Genomic DNA, 20,569 nt, shown 5'->3' with positions numbered 1-20,569 from the left:
ATATATTACTTCATTTATATGAAGTAATGTTTTTTGTGCATGTCCCTTGTATTTTGAAAATATACACTCAGTCTGTCCATGTAATATTAACTACAGGTACTGTAATTTAATTTTATACTCATGGGTTTATGGGTTGTTTGATCAACAGTGTTTTATTGATTTGTCTTATAATGTAAATCTTTTTGTTTGTGTGTAGTTTTGAAAGTTACACACAAAAAATCTTTATGAAGTTTTATCGGTATACAGAAAGGTTGTAAATTACCTCCATATTTTAATTTGCTATAATATAAGAGATGTTTACAATATAAGAGATCACCTATTTTATTAATACATAACATCAGCACCAGCATTTCTCATGACTGTAAGTTTTGAGAATGTTTACAAAGCATTTCAGCATGAACTCTGCAGTGGAATATTGATCAGAATGCATCAAATTTATATCAACACTCGACTAAGAATTAAAAATGTAATAAAACTTCTACATCCACTTCCTTAAGAAAATTTTGCAGGGTATGACTTCAGGTTCAAGTAAAGCCCACACCTTTTATAAAACCTCACAACCTGGATGTAGAGGGTTGGCATCAAGCCAATATGATTGTTCTACAGATCATATTGGCTTTACATGGCAGTTTGTAATATTCTTAGGATCAAATACAGCAATATTTGATGAGTGGTCCAGCTACCATTGGTGAACTCATATTAAATACACTTCATAGTGGAAGGCTGACTGCATTAGCTGAAGTGATATAAAGCATTGTTGAGCATATTCTCCGATAAACAGGTACTGTTCTATTTCTACCCAAGTAAGTTCTAAGAAACAGAACAAAACTGTTTCATTATAATATATTATTAAATATAAAACTATTAGGAATTTAAAATAGTTACTTTACAACCAATCTATATATAACATTAAATATTTCATGTTAAATGTGTTTTTTTATATAACATTTTATCTATAAGTATGGGTATGTATCCATTAACATCGACTAAATATTTTATTACACAAGTTCTTTAATGTAGTTGTCAACTAAAATAATTCTTTTATTGTAATCATTACATAACATATTATATAGATCACATACAGGATGGATATATATGATACTCTATGAACTCGTCATTGCAAATCAGCTGATTTCAAAGTTGAGAGTTCTAAGATTCAAATCCTAGTAAAGGGAATTACTTTACATGGATTTCAATTAACCACACATCTCAGGAATGTTTAACTTGAGACTTACAAGACTACACTTCATTTACACTCATAAATATCCTCTGAAGTAATACCTTACGGTGGTTTGGGAGGCTAAACAGAAAAAAGAAAGAGATATGATATTCCACAGATACAAAAAAAATTGTTCCAACATTTACCTGGATATATTAAGAGAAATCACAGTAAAACTTAATTAATTAGACCAGTATTACAATGTAACAAAATTAAGTGATAGGTGTAAGATATAATAAGTGATAAAATAATAATTTTAAATAAAGAAGAAATCATTACTTGATTTCATGTCTGAACACAGGTATTGTCCAATATTTCACTAAAGTTTGATCAATATTTGCAATCATCTATAATCGTTCTCTGTTGCAAAATGATTTTGTGTATCTTCTCGTACTTTGATACTGTGTTCATCATTTTACAAACAGAGGTTGGACTGCTTCAGTCTTACCTCTGTTTATTTATAACAGTTCAGACTTGTTTTCCATCTTCACGGGTTACCTTTACTAGTTTGATGATCCATCTGAATATCTATGCGTAAGATTAACATGATTATCCACACAGTTGCCTGGTAAACTGTACTTTATCATGTGTAAAACATGATAAACCATCTAGTTTAACCATACAGTTTTAACCATCTAGTAAATTGTAACATGACATTGATTTCCAACTACCTGCACAACATACTGTTGTCTACTAACATACCTACCTTGAGGTTTTGGGGTGTTCCAAATTGCAGATTTAATATAGCCCTCCAGGTTGCTGTATTATCGTATCTGACTGAGTTTACATGGTGGTACCAACATCATGATTTTTTAATAAGTATTGGCAGACAAAGCAAGGTATTGGTCCCCTACACTAAAGATACGTTGATAATAGTTAGATTATTAAATTAAAGAAATAACAAGATCTAAGCTGTGAATACAGACAAAATAAAATAATTAATTTCTTGACAAATAACTGGATTGATTCAATATTAATTTCACTAGAGTTCAAAAACAAAAAAAAAAAAAAAACAACTTTAATTTAACCTAATAATAAACAGTTAATTAAAAAAAAGACTTTTTACAGATAAAGAAAAAAATAACTGCAAACAAATTACGGTCGTTTCACATGTTGTTCGTTGCATTGTGAAATGACTGAAATATAGTTCTAAACGCTGTATTTTAATAATGAAAATTTCCAACTTGCTTCCCTCTCCACAATAGATGTTTGAGACCAAAATACTCAATTTTTATCATGATGTACAGCATTGTGTTTTAATATACTGAAAAGAGTCTGGAACAATAAAACAATGAAAAATATGCACTCTTATTTCCATTTTTTTTCTTTTCATCCTGTCTTTTGGGTTATGAAGAAGCAATTTGGCAGGATTTTATGGCCGGTACCCTTCCTGATGACAACCTTTAGGGCAATTGAAGTTTGTAAAGTTGCACTGCATGAAAAATTGCTTATACCCAGATATACTCCCACATTATCAGGTGCTCCTTTCCCACGTCTAACCTCTGAGAATGCCAAATGGCTTCTTCTGCTTATAATTTTCCATTAAATAAGTTACAAAAAAAAAAAAATTGTTATGATATTGTCACTAGGCTTTGTCACTTAAAATTCGAACTTTTCATCTAGAATTCATTGATTTTATGTTATTATTAACTGGCATCAAGTAGGCAGAACAGAGGCAGGATCATGGCAAAGACTTTATGAGAATGTGCCACAACATTTTTTAATCATAGATTTTTCTTGAGAGTTAATAAAATAAACTGCGGAAGAATGCAGGGTTAACTGAACCTTACAACCCTCAATGTAATAAGGATAAAATCAAAACCTAAACCGACAACGATTGTTAACGTCTATATGCCTACAAGCGCCCATGATGATGATGAGGTAGAGTGTGTATATGAAGAGATTGATGAAGCAATTAAACACATAAAAGGAGATGAAAATTTAATAATAGTTGGAGATTGGAATGCAAGCATTGGAAAAGGCAAGGAAGGTAATATAGTGGGTGAATACGGGCTGGGCAAAACGAATGAAAGAGGGGACTGACTTATAGAGTTTTGCACGAAGTATAATTTAGTAATTGCCAACACCCAATTTAAAAATCATTTTAGAAGAATATACACTTGGAAAAAGCCAGGCGATACTGCAAGGTATCAGATAGATTATTCATGGTTAAGCAAAGATTTAGAAATCAACTTGTTGACTGCAAAACTTACCCTGGAGCAGACAGTGATAGCGACCATAATTTGGTAATAATGAAAGGTAGATTGGGGTTTAAAAACCTGAAGACAAGGTGTCAGATGAATCGATGGAATTTAAAGAAGCTTGAGGAAGAGGAGGTAAAGAAGATTTTTGAGGAGGACATCGCAAGAGGTATGAGTAAAAAAGATAACGTAGAAAATGTAGAAGAAGAATGGGAGAATGTTAAAAAAGAAATTCTTAAATCAGCAGAAGCAAACTTAGGCGGAATAAAGAGAACTGGTAGATGATATATTGCAGCTGATGGATGAACGTAGAAAATATAAGAATGCTAGTGATGAAGAAAGTAAAAGGAACTATCGGCAATAATGCTATAAACAGGAAGTGCAAACTGGCGAAAGAAGAGTGGATTAAAGAAGAGTGTTCAGAAATGGAAAGAGAAATGAACATTAGTAAAATAGACGGAGCATACAGGAAAGTTAAGGAAAATTTTGGGGTATATAAATTAACATCTAATAATGTGTTAAACAAAGATGGTACACCAATATGTAATACAAAAGGTAAAGTTGATAGATGGGTGGAATATATTGAAGAGTTATACGGAGGAAATGAATTAGAAAATAGTGTTATAGAGGAAGAAGAGGAAGTTGACGAGGATGAAATGGGAGAAACAATACTGAGATCTGAATTTAAGAGAGCATTAAAAGATTTAAATGGCAGAAAGGCTCCTGGAATAGACGGAATACCTGTAGAATTACTGCGCAGTGCAGGTGAGGAAGCGATGATAGATTATACAAACTGGTGTGTAATATTTATGAAAAAGGGGAATTTCCATCAGACTTCAGAAAAAATGTTATAGTCATGATACCAAAGAAAGCAGAGGCAGATAAATGTGAAGAATACAGAACAATTAGTTTAACTAGTCATGCATTAAAAATCTTGACTAGAATTCTATACAGAAGAATTGAGAGGAGAGTGGAAGAAGTGTTAGGAGAAGATTTCAATTTGGTTTCAGGAAAAGTATATGGACAAGGGAAGCAATTTTAGGCCTCAGATTAATAGTAGAAGGAAGATAAAAAGAAAAAAAAACCAACATACTTGGCGTTTATAGACCTAGAAAAGGCATTCGATAGCGTAGACTGGAATAAAATGTTCAGCATTTAAAAAAAATTAGGGTTCAAATACAGAGATAAAAGAACAGTTGCTAACATGTACAGGAACCAAACAGCAACAGTAACAATTAAAGAACATAAGAAAGAAGCCGTAATAAGAAAGGGAGTCTGACAAGCATGTTCCCTATCTCCGTTACTTTTTAATCTTTACATGGAACTAGCAGTTAATGATGCATATCATTAGCACAAGCTAAACGAATATTTCTTCAGTAAGAAATATAATTTGTTTACATCAAAAATTAATTTAAATGTCAGGAAAAGATTTTTGAAAGTGTATGTTTGGAGTGTCGCTTTATATGGAAGTGAAACTTGGACGACCGGCTTTATTCGGAAAACTTATTTCATATTCTACTGCTGCAGCTGTAGCATTACCATTACAAACAGCCAAAATGAATACCACATCAGTGTATTTCTCTGTTGTAAATAAGTACAGTTTTTTCAAGTTAAAAACCATAAGAAATCACTAATTATGTCCCTCAATTAACGTCCTAAAAATTTCAATACGATCTCATTTCACCTGGGTAGCTGAAATCCGAGTGAAATTTTGCACAAGCCGTAACTTGCAAACAATCCGTTTTAGGACATATGTTTGTATGAATTTTTTCCATTATTTTCACATGCAGAATAGGTTACAAAATTCCTGGGTGAGCTTAATGATACATCCTATTTATTTATAGTGTTTGCATAGAAAACATTAAAAAGTTTTGTAAATATAAAGTTTTTGGTGCTTAAAAGAGTTTTTGAAAGGAATTCAGGACTAGGTAAAGTTTGAATATCATTCTCATTCATCCTCTGAAGTATTATCTAAACGGTAGTTACCGGAGGCTGAACAGGAAAAAGAAAAGAAAAGAAAGGTAAAGTTCGAAGGTTATTTAGAGGTTAGATTCCACTTTATGGAAAAATGTTTCTGACAAGACTTATGTATCATTGTCTCTAGAATCCAAATTCGAGGTGCAAATGTGTCCCATTTAAAAAAATTAACTTCTAATCTAGTTAGCCCTCCTCTGGTCAAAATCATAATTTTTTTTGCATCTTTGGTGATTCTTCAGTAAGAAATATAATTTGTTTACATCAAAAATTAATTTAAATGTCAGGAAAAGATTTTTGAAAGTGTATGTTTGGAGTGTCGCTTTATATGGAAGTGAAACTTGGACGATCGGAGTATCTGAGAAGAAAAGATTAGAAGCTTTTAAAATGTGGTGCTATAGGAGAATGTTAAAAATCAGACGGGTGGATAAAGTGACAAATGAAGAGGTATTGCGGCAAATAGATGAAGAAAGAAACATTTGGAAAAATATAGTTAAAAGAAGAGACAGACTTATAGGCCACATACTAAGGCATCCTGGAATAGTCGCTTTAATATTGGAAGGACAGGTAGAAGGAAAAAATTGTGTAGGCAGGCCACGTTTGGAATATGTAAAACAAATTGTTAGGGATGCAGGATGTAGAGGGTATACTGAAATGAAACGACTAGCACTAGATAGGGAATCTTGGAGAGCTGCATTAAACCAGTCAAATGACTGAAGACAAAAAAAAAAACCTATATTTTTAATTTAAGTCTCCATATAAATGTTATGATAAAGCAGAGATCTCTGTAAAAGTATTTAATAATGAGGGGAAAAGTAAAGCAGCCAGTGGAAAAATTAAATTTTTTAAACCATTAGGATAATGATAATTGACAACTACAGCAGTTTATTTGTATGGGAAATTTTTTGTATTCTGATAGGTATTAAGTTATGTATCTTTTATGCAATTTTTTTTTCTTTCATAAAGTATATTAATTAAAAATTTTTCTTTGTTAGGAATTTTGTGTATGGATTCGCCAATGGTTTATAAAAACCTCTTGATTTTCTGTTAAATGAATGACATAGTCTTTTTTCATTTTTTTATATACTCTTTTGCTAATGACAAAAATATTTTACTAGCAATAAAATTAAACTTATACCTGTTTGGTTACACTATTTTTTTTTATTGTTTCTGAACTTGTATATCTTAATACATATTTGTACCTACGAACTTTATTTAACTCTTCATTTAATAATCGTACTAATTTTAAAATATTAGTATAACTTATTTCATAAACATTTTATTTTAAAAGAGGAACAAGATAATTTTTTTTAATATCCTTAAAGATTTTTTATTGAAGGTGCATAATAACAAGTAATTATTATTTCACAACATGCTTAATATTATTTTATCATGGAAGGTAATATTGAAATTTATTTGTTCTCATTGTTTTTACTTACAGCTCACAAAGCTGTAAGTAAAAACAAATTCTATAAAACAACTACTGCTTTCTATGAATGAATTTGGAGAGATTGTAGTTCTCAAAAAACATACATCATCCATTACTAAATAACTAAAATGCTAATTCACAATACTGTTAATAATTTTGGATTGCTGGTTCAGTAAAATAATAATAAAAAAAATGTAAACAATGAAGTACATGTTAGCCTTAACAGGAAGATTTTATTTTTTTGCTTAATATTACAGTGTGAAAAATTTGACCGCTTTAATTTATGATTTTATTTTGGAGATGAATATACAAAGGAAATAACAGGAATTATTTGTCGCCAATAGTGTTTACATGTAAAGGACTAATTAAAAAATCAGAATATAGGTTGTTGCATATTCATTAAAATTGATTCTAAATACCTCATCCCTTGAAAAAAAAACTATAGCAAAAACAATAGAATCAGTGTTAATTATTGTAAGTGCTAATTGTGTAAGTTTATGGAATGGAGTTTTTATAATCTCATATAGAAACATTTTAATGTTGCAAGTTAAATGCTATTTAATTTGATTTCCATACCCTCAGTTTATCAGTTGTACAATCATCACCGACTTTATCATTGAGCTTCTACTATATCTTTCAATAGATTGATTCGAAGATAATATGCCTTACATAAATGGATTGATTGATGGTTATATTAATAATTTTTGGTTTCCTCAACATACTTGATTCTTGACTACCAAATCTATCATCATTATCAACTTTTATTTTCATCTAAGAAGCTCCTCTACGTCATGGTAATTTCCAGGCTTTTGAACCATTTTGAAGATGAGACACATCATTTTAACAAAACCATTCTTATTACTGCTAGGAACAAAAAATTCAATTATTATATGTTATATTTAGAGCTCAGAATTTATTATTAAAATGCAAATTTTATCTATGTAAACATGGATAAAATTATCATTTTTACATTTTAATTCCCAAAGATGAGAAGTTATCTTTGTAGGTATTACGCTTTTCAATTTTTTGGTAAACGCTAGATTTTTCCTGCTAAATTTAATATTCTATATAGAGTATTCTCTGGTTATGAAATTTAATACAGGAAGAAAAGTTGTAATTTTTATCTTTGGTAAGGAGAAACTTGGTATGATACTCTTAACAAAATCGTTCATGCCTATGTTTCTATTTCTTGTGGTTGCTTTTTGTGTGGTTACAGGAAGTAATGTTCTTAATTGCCTTAAGCAATGCTTCCTTTAAAATTCTTTGCTCCTTTTTTCTAAAGACTCCCAGGGGAAAATTTCATTTGCTACTCTTTTGCACACTTTTTTCATAAACTAAAAATATTTTAAATTATCTCCTTTGTCAGACCATATAGTTCTTTACTTTCACCACGTTCCTTAATATTTTGTTATTAACAAAATATTAAGGAACCATATAGTGGAACCATATATATAAGGGACCATATAGTGAGTGTGTGTGTATTAGTTGTGAACATATAAAGTGCTTACTAGGTAATGGGAAAACAACAGATTTTGAATCAGGTATATTAATTATAAAAATCTGATTTACAATTATATCACTATAAAAATTCTTCTAGAACTCACTTTATCAGTCTCAATATTGCTGAAGTACTCATAAAAATAATGTGTTTGTTTTTAATATCACAAAATGCTTCTTGAGTTTCATAATACAATGAAAACGAGAAGCGCCAATCACTACTCACTCATCTGTATCTTTGTTCCTTTAGTGATGATCTAATAGAAATTAAGGATTGTGTGGTATTTAATTCTTCTTATATCTATATTTCACCTTGTAATTGATAATTTATTTTTTAAACCAGAATGAATGTGCAAATATTTTATTGTCGTTCCAGAGCCACAAGCCTTTGTCACCAAAACATCATGTTGTACATCATGGATTCAGAGAAGAATGTGAAGAATCTTCAGATGAAGATATTTGTCAGCAACAGGAGGCAGTGGAAAGAAGCATTGCTGAACTTCAACAGCAGGTTTGCTGTTTCTAATTAATTCTTGGCTGTTACCATAATGTTGAAATGTATTTTTTCCTCTTGAAAATTTGTTATTAATTGTAAAGCTATGCTAATTAGTAGATGCTTGTAAACTTAAATTAAAATATGCTTAGAGGTTTTCTCAAAGGAAACAGATTAATCTTAAAGTTAAGTTATTAGTAGAAGTGATAGATGTTTTACTGTATATACTGACTCATTAGCATTTAACAAATTGAGAAATTTTACACTTAATACACAGAATATTAAGTGCAATTAAGACCTTGAGAATAGAGAGAGAGAGAGAGAGAGAGAGAGAGAGAGAGAGAGAGAGAGAGAGAGAGAGAGAGTGAAAGTGTCTGTAGATGGGATTTGATCCCCTCTCATGAAGTTAGTGGGGGATTAAGTGATTTTGTTATAAAGTAAAATATTCTATTTGTTTTAATTTAGTATGATTATTCTTATTATTCCAATATATAAATCAAGTTAATACATTTATCTATTTCTTTCTGTAATTGCTGTACTAAAAATGCATAACAAATTAAGTCAGTAGAAATTGTCAGATGTTATGATTTGTACATTCAATAAAATGATTTTTCAAGAACAACCTAATTTTATTATCTATTATTCTACACAATACTGAATTACGTGTCTTACCCTTGGACCTGTTTACATTATACGGCATTTAAAAGAAAGCTTTGTTTTTTTAGTATCTACAGTAATTGCAATCATTAATTGCATGTTTATAAATTTGGAAATCTAATAATAACATTGTCGCATAATTACATAATTTCTTTGCCACGTACTTATGTACCTATTGTAATCATACTGTAGGTTGAGCACATCTCTACCAGTGATATTTAAATATCAATAAACATGAAAGATAAAAAGCAAAACTATCTTTATTACTATGTATTCATTGTATAATTTCACTGAGCCAGATGTTAAAGCACCTGCTGCTGCTGCTAATTAATTACCATTGTTAATCAACTTGAAGAAGTTAAACAACTTACAAAGATGTGTAATTTACCTCTGCCTTTTCAGTACTCATTTTTCTTTCTAGAAACAAAAAATTAAATTTGGTCTAAAACTTAATATTAGGGAAAAGACTTGAAAAATGTAATTTAATTATGAAAAATTCACACATGTAATGATTCACAAGAGAAAAACAGAAACTGCTACTTAAATCTGAAACAAAGCATTAAGGAACATCAAAAAATGCTTTATAACTTTTTGTCATTAGGTTAATATGTACAAAAAATTATGTCAATTAGAGGTGTGAAATATTAATATTGTTCTTTTCAGGCCTGGACAGGTCTTACCTGTTGTAAGAGTTACGAACAGTAAATTGATAGAAATGGTAACACTAAAAATGATTTTTACCGTATTAGTTAATATTATTGAAAATAAATTTAAATCTTATGGTAACGTTAACAAAAATATCTTTTTATTTATTACAGATATCTTGTCAGCAGGTAGTAATATCACAGGCTAGTAAGGCGTTGAATTTATCTAGTTCAACAATTGAATTTTCTGGTTCTGCTGAAGAAGTCGAGAGAGAATGTCTGCTGTTAGTTGCAAGTATGATTATTTTTTTATTAATTTATCAATACTCTTTCAGTCAATAAGATTAATATCTTCTCTTATGTGATTAATTTGGTTAAAGCCATTAATATGTATTTTTCTTGTCTAATTTTTTTTCTAAAATAAAAATTAAAATGTTAGTATTATTTAAAAAACAAACAATATTTTTGTAAATGTTTTATAATAATACCAGAAAATTCTACAAAAATTGATTTAAGTTAATAAATAAAAACAGATTTTTAGAAAACACTTTATTAAAAATGTTATGAGATTACATTTATTTGGATAATTTATTTTTTATCTGATGTATTTTCATTATGTAATTAATTTTACGTATAATGAGTTTGAAGAGAATAAGGAACCGACTCCTTGTTTATCAAATAGTCTTCAGTTTCCAGCAAGGTAATTTTTTCACTTAACAGCTCATCATTCTTACTAATAACCAATTGCAAAATAATAAAAATAAAAGGTGATATAACAAAAAAATTAATTTAAAGACACATCAAATTATCAGTTACCATATTTGTTCACAGATTACAACTTAAATGACCCAACTGAACATTAACAAACAATAATATGGTTTTGGTCCTTATAATATGTGAAATGCAATATTTGACTTGTATTTTTTAGTATTTATTCTATGCAACACATTTATTTTAACTTAATTGTCCATTGTAAAATTTTAAAGTTACATTTTTAATTTAACCTTAGAGGTATTAATTTTTGGGCCTTGATCTAGGACTATATTGGGGTGAATAATTAAACTTGAAAAATTATTCATGTACTTCTGTTTAATTCACTTATTATTTAATTCATACATAATGATTGACTGTTCACAAAAGAAAAACAGAAAACGCTACTTATATCTGAAAAAAAAAAATTAACTTGCACTCACTTTACCGCAAACTATTGTATGACTATTAACAATATAGAAAATAAATATATTTATTATTTTTTAATACGACGGTGAATCAAATATAAACCAGAATTTTTGTTTTATAATTGGATAATAAAAATATACGCACAATATTATTTTTCTACATAATTTCCTCTTTCGAAAACACATTTTTCCCAGCACAAAGGTAACATTTAAGCCCACTATCGTAAAATGAAGGTGAGCATGATGTCAACTAATTGCTCACAAACACTTCAACAGCAGCATCCTCTTCAAATTTCTGTCCTCCAAGTGCTACTTTTAGTGGTCCAAACAAATGATAATCGCTGGACGATAAGTCCAGACTGTATGGAGAATGCTCCAATGTAGTCCAGAATAAAGATGCAATTTTCTCTTGACCTCTGCAGCTTTTCTTCCCACTATACAATGAGCTGCAGAACACTTTACATAATACACATATACTACACCAAGAACACTACATAAATTACAACATACACACTTACACAATTACACAACAACAACCTATACTTATATTTCTTACATCTACACTCGGTGGTGTTGCGACATCTTATGAAACGCAACCGTAACCCAAGGTGGGAACAAATCGTGCCGATGGGTGAATGACTCTACGTAGTGAGTCTCGAACGATGTCCACTGGGCACCAGGGCGAACCTAGTTGTATTTAGCTCTAGCTCCAGTACGCAGTAGCTTCACTCTGCTGGAGTGGTCCATTTTTCGCCGGTACTCGTGGGACCAAAATTTCAGTTCCAATAACAAACACAATGATGGTTGGTGGTCCATCTGAAAAAACCACCAAATCTAGTCTTGTGAAGAGACCTCGGTCAGCTTTGTCTGATGAGGATAAAAGTCCTGCCAAAGAGAACCGCAAATTATTAGAATTGAATTCTAAAAATTAGATTATTATTATTATTATTACATTTGTTGTTGTCAGAAATAGTCAGGAAGGACTCCCTTCAAAAGGTTTCACCTTTCTTAATAAACAAAACCAAAACAGGTGCAAGTGGCTCCCCGAAGAATATCAGGAAATTACGTGACGGATCGATTGTGATTGAAACATTCAATGATGAACAGAGTCGATCTATCTTACATCTCCGTAATATGGGTGGTATAAATATAAGTGCAGAAAGCCACAAAACATTAAATACGAGCCGGGGTGTAATTTTTTGTCGAGACCTCTTAGATATAGATATCTCTGGAATAGTTGATGAGCTTTGCCACCAAGATGTTGTTGAAGTGAAACGTATAATAAACGACAGAACGGAACAGAAGAACCGACACCGTCTCTTATACTAACATTCAATCTCCCTGTTCCACCACAGAAGATTAAAGTGGGTTACCTCTCGGTTCGGGTACGACCATTCACACCCAACCCACGGCGATGTTTCAGATGCCAAGGTTTTGGTCACACTACAACATCTTGCATGAAAACTGAGATCTGTGCTCGATGTGCTAAAGGTCACAATGACACTAACTGCGAAGAAAGTGAAAAATGTGCAAACTGGAGTGGTCCACATACAGCCCGCTCCCGAGATTGCCCAACTTTTAAAGAAGAAAAGGCAATTCTCAAAATCTGTACGGAGCAAAAACTATCTTTCCCGGCTGCACGCAGAGAATATAAAAAGATAAACAATTCACGGAACCTGGTTAAACCAGATGTATCTTTTGCCACCGTTATATCTAAACAAATTCCTACAAATGTTAATAATCAGCAGTGTGGATCCTGCAATGAGCTTAAAAAACTTGTTCAGATGCTTTCTGAACAAGTAGCTTCACTTACAGCCACTATCTCAGAGCTGACAAAAATGAATAAAAAGTCCTCCATCGCAGTTAGTGAATCCAACAGTGTGATACATACAAATGTCCCTGTTCCCAAAGTCGTACCGGCACGAGTAGCGACTATCACAGCTGGCAGTAAGCCACCTAATAAGCTCCCCGTAAAGGGAACCCACATAACCACCCCCTCTGGGATGTCAACTGCAGCATCCCATTCAAATAAATCTCCTCCACCATCACCTCATATACTTGAGGATATGGTTGAAGAACCACCCGACCCTAGGGCATCAGAGTTCTTTAAAATAAAAAATACAAAAAATAAAAACCAGATCACGTACAGCTAATTTTTATATAATTTCCAAAATTTAATTATTTAATTTTTTTTTTATTTATTTTTTTTACGCTTATGAACATTATTCTGTGGAATGTTAGGGGTATTCGGTCCCGCATTGAAGATATTAGAGTACTGGCGCATGCACATGATCCACTAATCATGTGTTTTCAAGAAACTCACCTTCTACAACATGACCCAATTACACTCAGAGGATAGTTCTGTGAGAGATACGATTGCCTAGTAGACAGTAGGGAGAGTGGTGGAGTGGCTATCTTAATGAAGAATGGGGTGTCGGCTACAAGAATTCAACTAACCACTGTCATTCCTGCTATTGCAGTAAAGCTCTATCCCCTTCAAATTGCATATCTGCAATCTGTATCTCTCACTGAACACTGAGTTCAGTGCTCTAGATGTCTCAAATCTCCTCACGCAAATACCATCTCCATTGTTAATAGTAGGAGATATCAATGCCCATCATATTTCCTGGGGCTCAATCTTCTGCTCCACTCGAGGAAATATGATAAACAGAGTGAGACAAGACTTTGACCTTTGTCTACTGAATAATGGATCACACACATTCATGTCCTTATCATCTGGTACTGTATCTAACATTGATCTCTCCATATGCTCACCGAATTTACTCCCTCATTTTAATTGGTCTGTTTGTGATGACTTTCACGGTAGTGATCACAGACCAATTATTATTGGTTTCGATGTAGATTGCGAGATTAAAAGAAGGCCACGGAGATGGATTGTTGAAAAGGCGGATTGGAATGGATACCATAAAGCATTCCAATCGCAGTATGACGATGATGCGAACATCCTTGACCAATATTCCTCTTTTACGTCCATGATACTTGAGAATGCCAACAGATGTATTCCACAAACATCGGGTAATCCTAGACGTCCTTTCGTTCCATGGTGGAACGATGATTGCAAATATGCTATTAGGAATCGACGGCAGGCACTATGCAAATTTAATCATAGGCCTACAGCTGAACATCTAAATTTATACCGCAGGGCTAGAGCAGTGTGCCGTTGGGTATTCTTGAATTCTAAGAGGAATTCATGGACGAAATATGTGAGCACTATCTCACGCACTACTCCCACGTCTACTGTGTGGAAAAAAATTCGTGCAATTTTCGGATCACCGAAACAATCTATTCTCGATCTTATTGTTGAAGGAGAACTCCTTTCATCACCTTCAGCAGTGGCAAATAGTCTAGCAAAATCTTTCCGCTCGGTGTCTCTCACCTCATCGTATAATAACGATTTTCAAAGGTACAAGATACAGATAGAATTATTATCGTTAAACATTGGTGATTTGGTTGGTGAATTAAACACCCCATTCGTATTTAAGGAATTGTTACATGCACTTAAAAACTCACAGGACACTTCCCTTGGACCGGACAACATTCGCCTTTCCATGCTTTCACACCTTCCTAATTCGGCACTACAACAACTTTTGAATATTTTCAACGGTTTATTCTCCAAACAAGTCTTCCCACCCGGCTGGTCAGAAGCATTTATTATACCAGTACTAAAACCTGATAAAGACCAAACCAATCCCTCAAGCTACCGCCCCCTATTTCATTAACAAGCGTTTTGTGTAAAATAATGGAGAGAATGGTAAACTGCAGGCTTACATGGTACTTGGAGAAACATGGCTTTCTATCTCCAGAATAGTGTGGTTTCCGACAAGGACGATCTTCCATTGACCATCTAGTGTCACTACAAACAGCCATACAAAACGCTTTCCTCAATCGCCAGCATCTCGTTGCTATCTTCTTCGATATAAAAAAGGCATATGACACAGCCTGGCGACGTGGTATTCTTAACACTCTCAAAGAATAGGGAATCAAGGGCAATATGCTTGCTTTTATCCGGGGATTCTTAAATCACCGAACAGCTCGTGGTCGTGTTGACGATTCGCTCTCAGGTAGTGTCATCTTGGAGAATGGAGTGCCTCAAGGTAGTGTATTAAGTGCCACCTTATTTTCTGCAGCCATAAACAGTATTACCCAAATGTGTGCAGGCTCCTATCTCATGTTCTCTATTTGCTGATGATTTTGCTATTTACATTGCAAGCCGTTCAACACCCACAGCAGAGAGACTACTGCAGAACATTATATCTCACCTTGAAGCTTGATCCAGGATTACTGATTTCACTTTTTCATCCGAAAAAACAAAATGTGTAGTCTTTTCTCGGTTACGAAACCCTTCTATGCCACAAGTTTTCCTGAATGGAGAGATCATTACTATCTCTACTTACGTCAAGTTTTTAGGTTTATATTTTGATAGCCGTCTTACTTGGGTCAAACATATAAAAGAATTAAAACAAAATGTTCCAAACTTCTAGATATGATGCGAGTCCTTACTAACACCAACTGGGGAGCCGATAGGTCATGTATGATACGTTTTTACTATTCCTTTGTTCGCTCCCATTTAGATTATGGTTGTGTCACCTACTCTTCAGCTCGTCAAACCGTACTTAAAATGCTGGATAGTGTACATCATGCTTTCCTTCGGCTTGCCACAGGCGCGTTTAGATCAAGTCCTGTCGCAAGGTTACTTGTAGACTGTGATGAACCATCACTTTGGGAAAGACGAGACCAGCTTTTATTATCTTATTTTGCTCGTCTCAGAGGACAGCCAAATCACCCGGTTCTTGACTCAGTGTTTAGAAATCCTAATCTAGGAAAGGATGAGGACCATCCACGTCGTACTGCACCTGTAAGTGACCGTACCCGGCATCTGCTGCAGCATATAAATGTTGACACATCGTCATTCTTTCCTACGTATCCTTGCTCATATCCTCCGTGGAGAATAAACCTTATAAATTTTACTTTTGACCTTACGACATACAATAAACAATCAACACTACCTATTATCTTCCAGCAAATCTTTCAGTGTATTCTCTCCAAGATGAAACCAGATGCGGTTGTATACACTGATGGATCGAAACAAAATGATACCGTTGGTTGTGCATTTGTTGTCAATGAAAGAACTTATATGTTTGGTCTTATACGCGGTATTACGAGTGTGTTTACCGCTGAACTATACGCTATAAATAAGGCTCTAAACATCATTAACCCTAAATATAGAAAAATTCTTATTTGCAGTGACTCGTGTAGTGCTCTCCAAGCCTTAAAAAACTTTTATTCCAAACATCCTATCGTCATTGAAATTTACAACTCAATCTCCGAGTTGAATAATCGTAACACAGAAGTAAGTTTTTGCTTTGTCCCTAGCCATGTAGGGATTCCAGGTAATGAACATGCAGATTCCGCTGCCAAAGATGCATGCAATCAACCTCCTTTAACCACCCGAGTTGCTACTTCTGATTTTACTAATTATGTAAAACAATCTTTAAGATCAAGGTGGCAAGGTGACTGGATGGCTACTGTAGATAATAAACTCCGGAAGTTTAAAGATTCTGTGTTGCCATGTGACTCCTCATATTCAAAATCTCGGCATGAAGAAGTAGTCCTCTGTCGGTTGTGGATAGGACACACGAGTACCTGATGACAAGAGGATAAGCACCCCTATCCGCATGATGCAACTGCCGCATGACTGTGCGCCACATACTCGTGGACTGCATATGTTATGCGGCGTTGTGTTGTAAATTTATTATTTTAGTGCTTTTGTTACCCGAGAATGGGCCTTTACACCCATCTCGGACTTTGTTAAATTGTTTCTGCTTTTCTTTTTTGTTTTTTTTTATTATTATTAGTTTGATTGTTTTAAGTTTTACTTTTACCTACTAGTTTTAATTATTTTTATTTTATTTTATTTTTTTCATTAAAAAAAATCTGGGCGATGATAACGTGAAGACGTTTTTCACCCTCGAAAAAAAAAATTATACTAGTATTGGCTCATATACGAAAAGATGCAGTAGAAAAATCACTAACTTCAATGAAACAGGCAGAAATCACCGACATTTTAAACAAACAGTAATATAATCCATTTTTAGAAAGTAAATATTAATACAATAATAAAAGCATGTTTAAATACTAAAAGAAAGAGTTTCGACACTTATTTCGAGTTCCAAAACTCTCCTCGATACCCTATCCTATATCTTTCAATTGAACTCTCGATAATCCGAACTTTTCGTTATCTGAACAGACACAAATTTTTATTAGTTCGGATCATCCACGGGCTTTTGTATACTGCACAGTCAAAAAATTACTAGGAAGCCTGTTGCTCAAGTTGAATTTTTTTCAATTTGAGATGTTCCATTTTCACTAATGTTACATTTCTCTGTGCTTTGAACTACATGACTGCCATGAATCCACGATGAAGAGACATAATTCTTCTGTAGTAACGAGAAGTGTTTTTAAAGTACGATCTGTCTTAAATTTACCACTTATATATGTGATGTAAACAGACGGTGCTTGCATACCTCAATTACTTTAAACAATAGCCAGATATTAGCAACAATTTATTATTTTTGTTATTAGTTTTATATATATATATAATGAGTGCTACAATTCAGATCCTGCCAAGTATTAAGTATGAGGTATAATATGATTTTTGACGGCAAAAAACAATTCTACAGCAGAAATTCACAGGCAAATTTATGGCATATAAGGATAATGGATGGCATATCAGTCATTTTTACTTGATATGAAAATAATGGAGATTATTTTTTTGAGCCAAATGGTAACAAGTAACAAGATTTGGGTCTCTCACACAACTGCAAAATTCAAACAGCGTTTTATGAAATGATGACAAAAATCTCCATAAAAACAGAAATTCAAAACAACCACTTCAAGACAAAAAATCATGTAGGAATCAACTTCTGGGATAAGATAGGGGTTTTGTTGGTTGGTTTTTTTTGCCAAGAGAAGAGACTATAAATACTTCATTTTGTATTGATACTAAAAATACTGCATCTTGAATGTAAAACAGAAGGAGAGACATGCTCAATATTGCTTCATGACAATGCTCATCCACATGTTGCCAAGGAAACTCAAGTCTGAATGAACTCTAGTCTGGTTGGAATCAATTGGAACCACCCAGCTTATCCTGACTCGACGCTGAGTGATTGTCACTTGTTTCTCTATCTCAAGTGATCCCTTGCTGGTCAGTGTTATGACGACAATGCTGATAAGAAAAATGCTCTACAATAGAGGTTATTTTCACTGGCACCACCATTCTTTGAAAACGCAATGAAAAAACTGATTACAAGATATGAAATGTGCCTTAATAATGGTGAAGATTATGCAGAAAACTGGAAAAGGTATGATATATGTAATAATAAAACTATCCTCTTTGAAGTTTTTAGTATTTTTTAATAACAAAACTGTACTTACTTTCCAGATATCAGACGTAACTAAATAATTTTAAATAAAATGAATGTACTTATTATTTTAAGTAGCTGTAGGTGTGAAACCCATTTAAAGTTATCAATGATGAAGATACTAAAATTGTATCTAAAATATTGTACTAAAATTGTATTGTAACGTGTAAAAAAATTCAAAACCTGACCAAAATTTAAACCCAAAATCTTCCATGAAATATTTCAAGAAACTTTTATCAATTTTTATCAAGAAACTTTAAAAATAAATAAAAACCCAAAAAGGGGCAAGTTTTGTCCTTTTTGAGTGATGTGTGTGGTTAATTGAAACCCAACCACCAAAGAACACTATCTAGAGTCTAGAGTCTCATATCCAGAGTCTAGTATTCAAATCTGTATAAAAGTAACTGTAGAGTTACTTTTATAGAGTAAGGTTCAAATTAACTACCCTAAAAAGTAAAAAGTGATGTTTTCAGTTCTGTAAATTTTGACTTTTTTAAATCAACACTTAATTAAGGGAAAATAGTTTTGCTTGATGTTCTTAGGAAACTAATTTATCAACAGTTGGCAAAAAAAAGTATTTAATGACTTTCATCCACCCCTCTCTCTCTCATACACACACACACACATGTGGAGAGAGAGAGAGAGAGAGAGTGTGTATGTATGTGTATGCCTTGTATGTATCACATTTGTATCTAAGTTCAAAATGTTAAAAATCAAAAACTTACCCTGTATGGTGTAGTGGCAGATCGCCATTTAGCATAATTAGTTGGAGCATGACCTTTAGTCCATACATGATAACGAAATGTAAACAATGTACCCATATCAAGCATACGTAAAAGTTCTGCTTTACTATGAGGAAATGAAGTCCTCTATCTCTGAGTTTCAAATGCTGGTACAACTAGAACCTGTAACATTAACACTAATCAGGTAAAATATTAAGTTTTAAATAAATTAATATCACGCACACACATGTACACACACACACACACACACATCATACATGTATATTTAATTAAAAACATAGATACAACTAAGATTCTAAGGTTTAATTTAGATCATAAATTATGATAGCAAGCAAAATTTATATAATAATAAACATTAAAAATGTTGCAATTATTATAGAAAAGAAAAAAATCAAGATTTGAAATCATAGAATTCCACAATAAAAGCTACTAGTTGAAGATGACTTTGCATGATGCATGGAAAAGAGTAACAAATAGTATATTTATAAGAAAATGAGGTTTAGAAAGTAAAAATGATAACAGCCCAATAACTGACAAAAAGGTTATCAAACACTGTGTGCAATATAATGATTTTGAATCATAAGCAATCAGAAAGCTGAAGAGAAGTAGAATGATACTTATGAAATTTTATGTGAAAAATAATGGACAAATCAACAAAGTAATGAAAAATTAATGAGAGGAATAGGGGAAGATCGGAATTAGGTTAAGGTGAAGCGGTTAAGGTAATAAGGGGAAAACATGGTGCTTCACATTCTACAAAAAATGTTCTGTGAAAACTCGTAGAAGAAAAATTGGAAGGAAGGAGAGGAAGAAGAAGGATTTTGGATGCTTACAAATAGTAAGAAGAAAAGAGACTCAAGATTGCAAACAATGAAATATATGAAGTTGAAACTTGTCAAAAGAGAGATTTACCACTAAAAATATGTAAAAAGGTAGTAGCTCCATTATAGATGAAATTACTAAAATAATATTATATAGAAATAATAAAAATTTAATTTTGGAGGTTTCTTATTGCAGATGAGGATAAATCATTCAATGAACAAAGAAATAACTCATTAGATACTATACTAAAAGAATGATTAAAACATT

General features: G+C 32.6%; 1 protein-coding gene across 2 annotated transcripts in view; it reads right to left on the bottom strand.

Annotated features, from left to right (window-relative positions):
• Nucleotides 1-20,569, bottom strand: part of LOC142334159 (ras-related protein Ral-a-like) — an 87,150-nt gene that overhangs the window by 11,060 nt on the left and 55,521 nt on the right. For both annotated transcript variants that reach the window (XM_075381953.1, XM_075381954.1), the window contains exon 4: nt 19,463-19,642. In XM_075381953.1, coding sequence (XP_075238068.1) covers nt 19,463-19,567 — 105 coding nt within the window. In that variant the 5' untranslated portion in view covers nt 19,568-19,642. The remainder of the gene's footprint in view (nt 1-19,462; nt 19,643-20,569) is intronic.

The sequence above is a fragment of the Lycorma delicatula genome, chromosome 13, assembly GCF_047948215.1.
Source record: "Lycorma delicatula isolate Av1 chromosome 13, ASM4794821v1, whole genome shotgun sequence".
In the NCBI taxonomy this organism is placed as follows: domain Eukaryota; kingdom Metazoa; phylum Arthropoda; class Insecta; order Hemiptera; family Fulgoridae; genus Lycorma; species Lycorma delicatula.
Note: the sequence above shows the minus strand (reverse complement) of the source record. Positions and strands in the feature narration are given on the sequence as shown.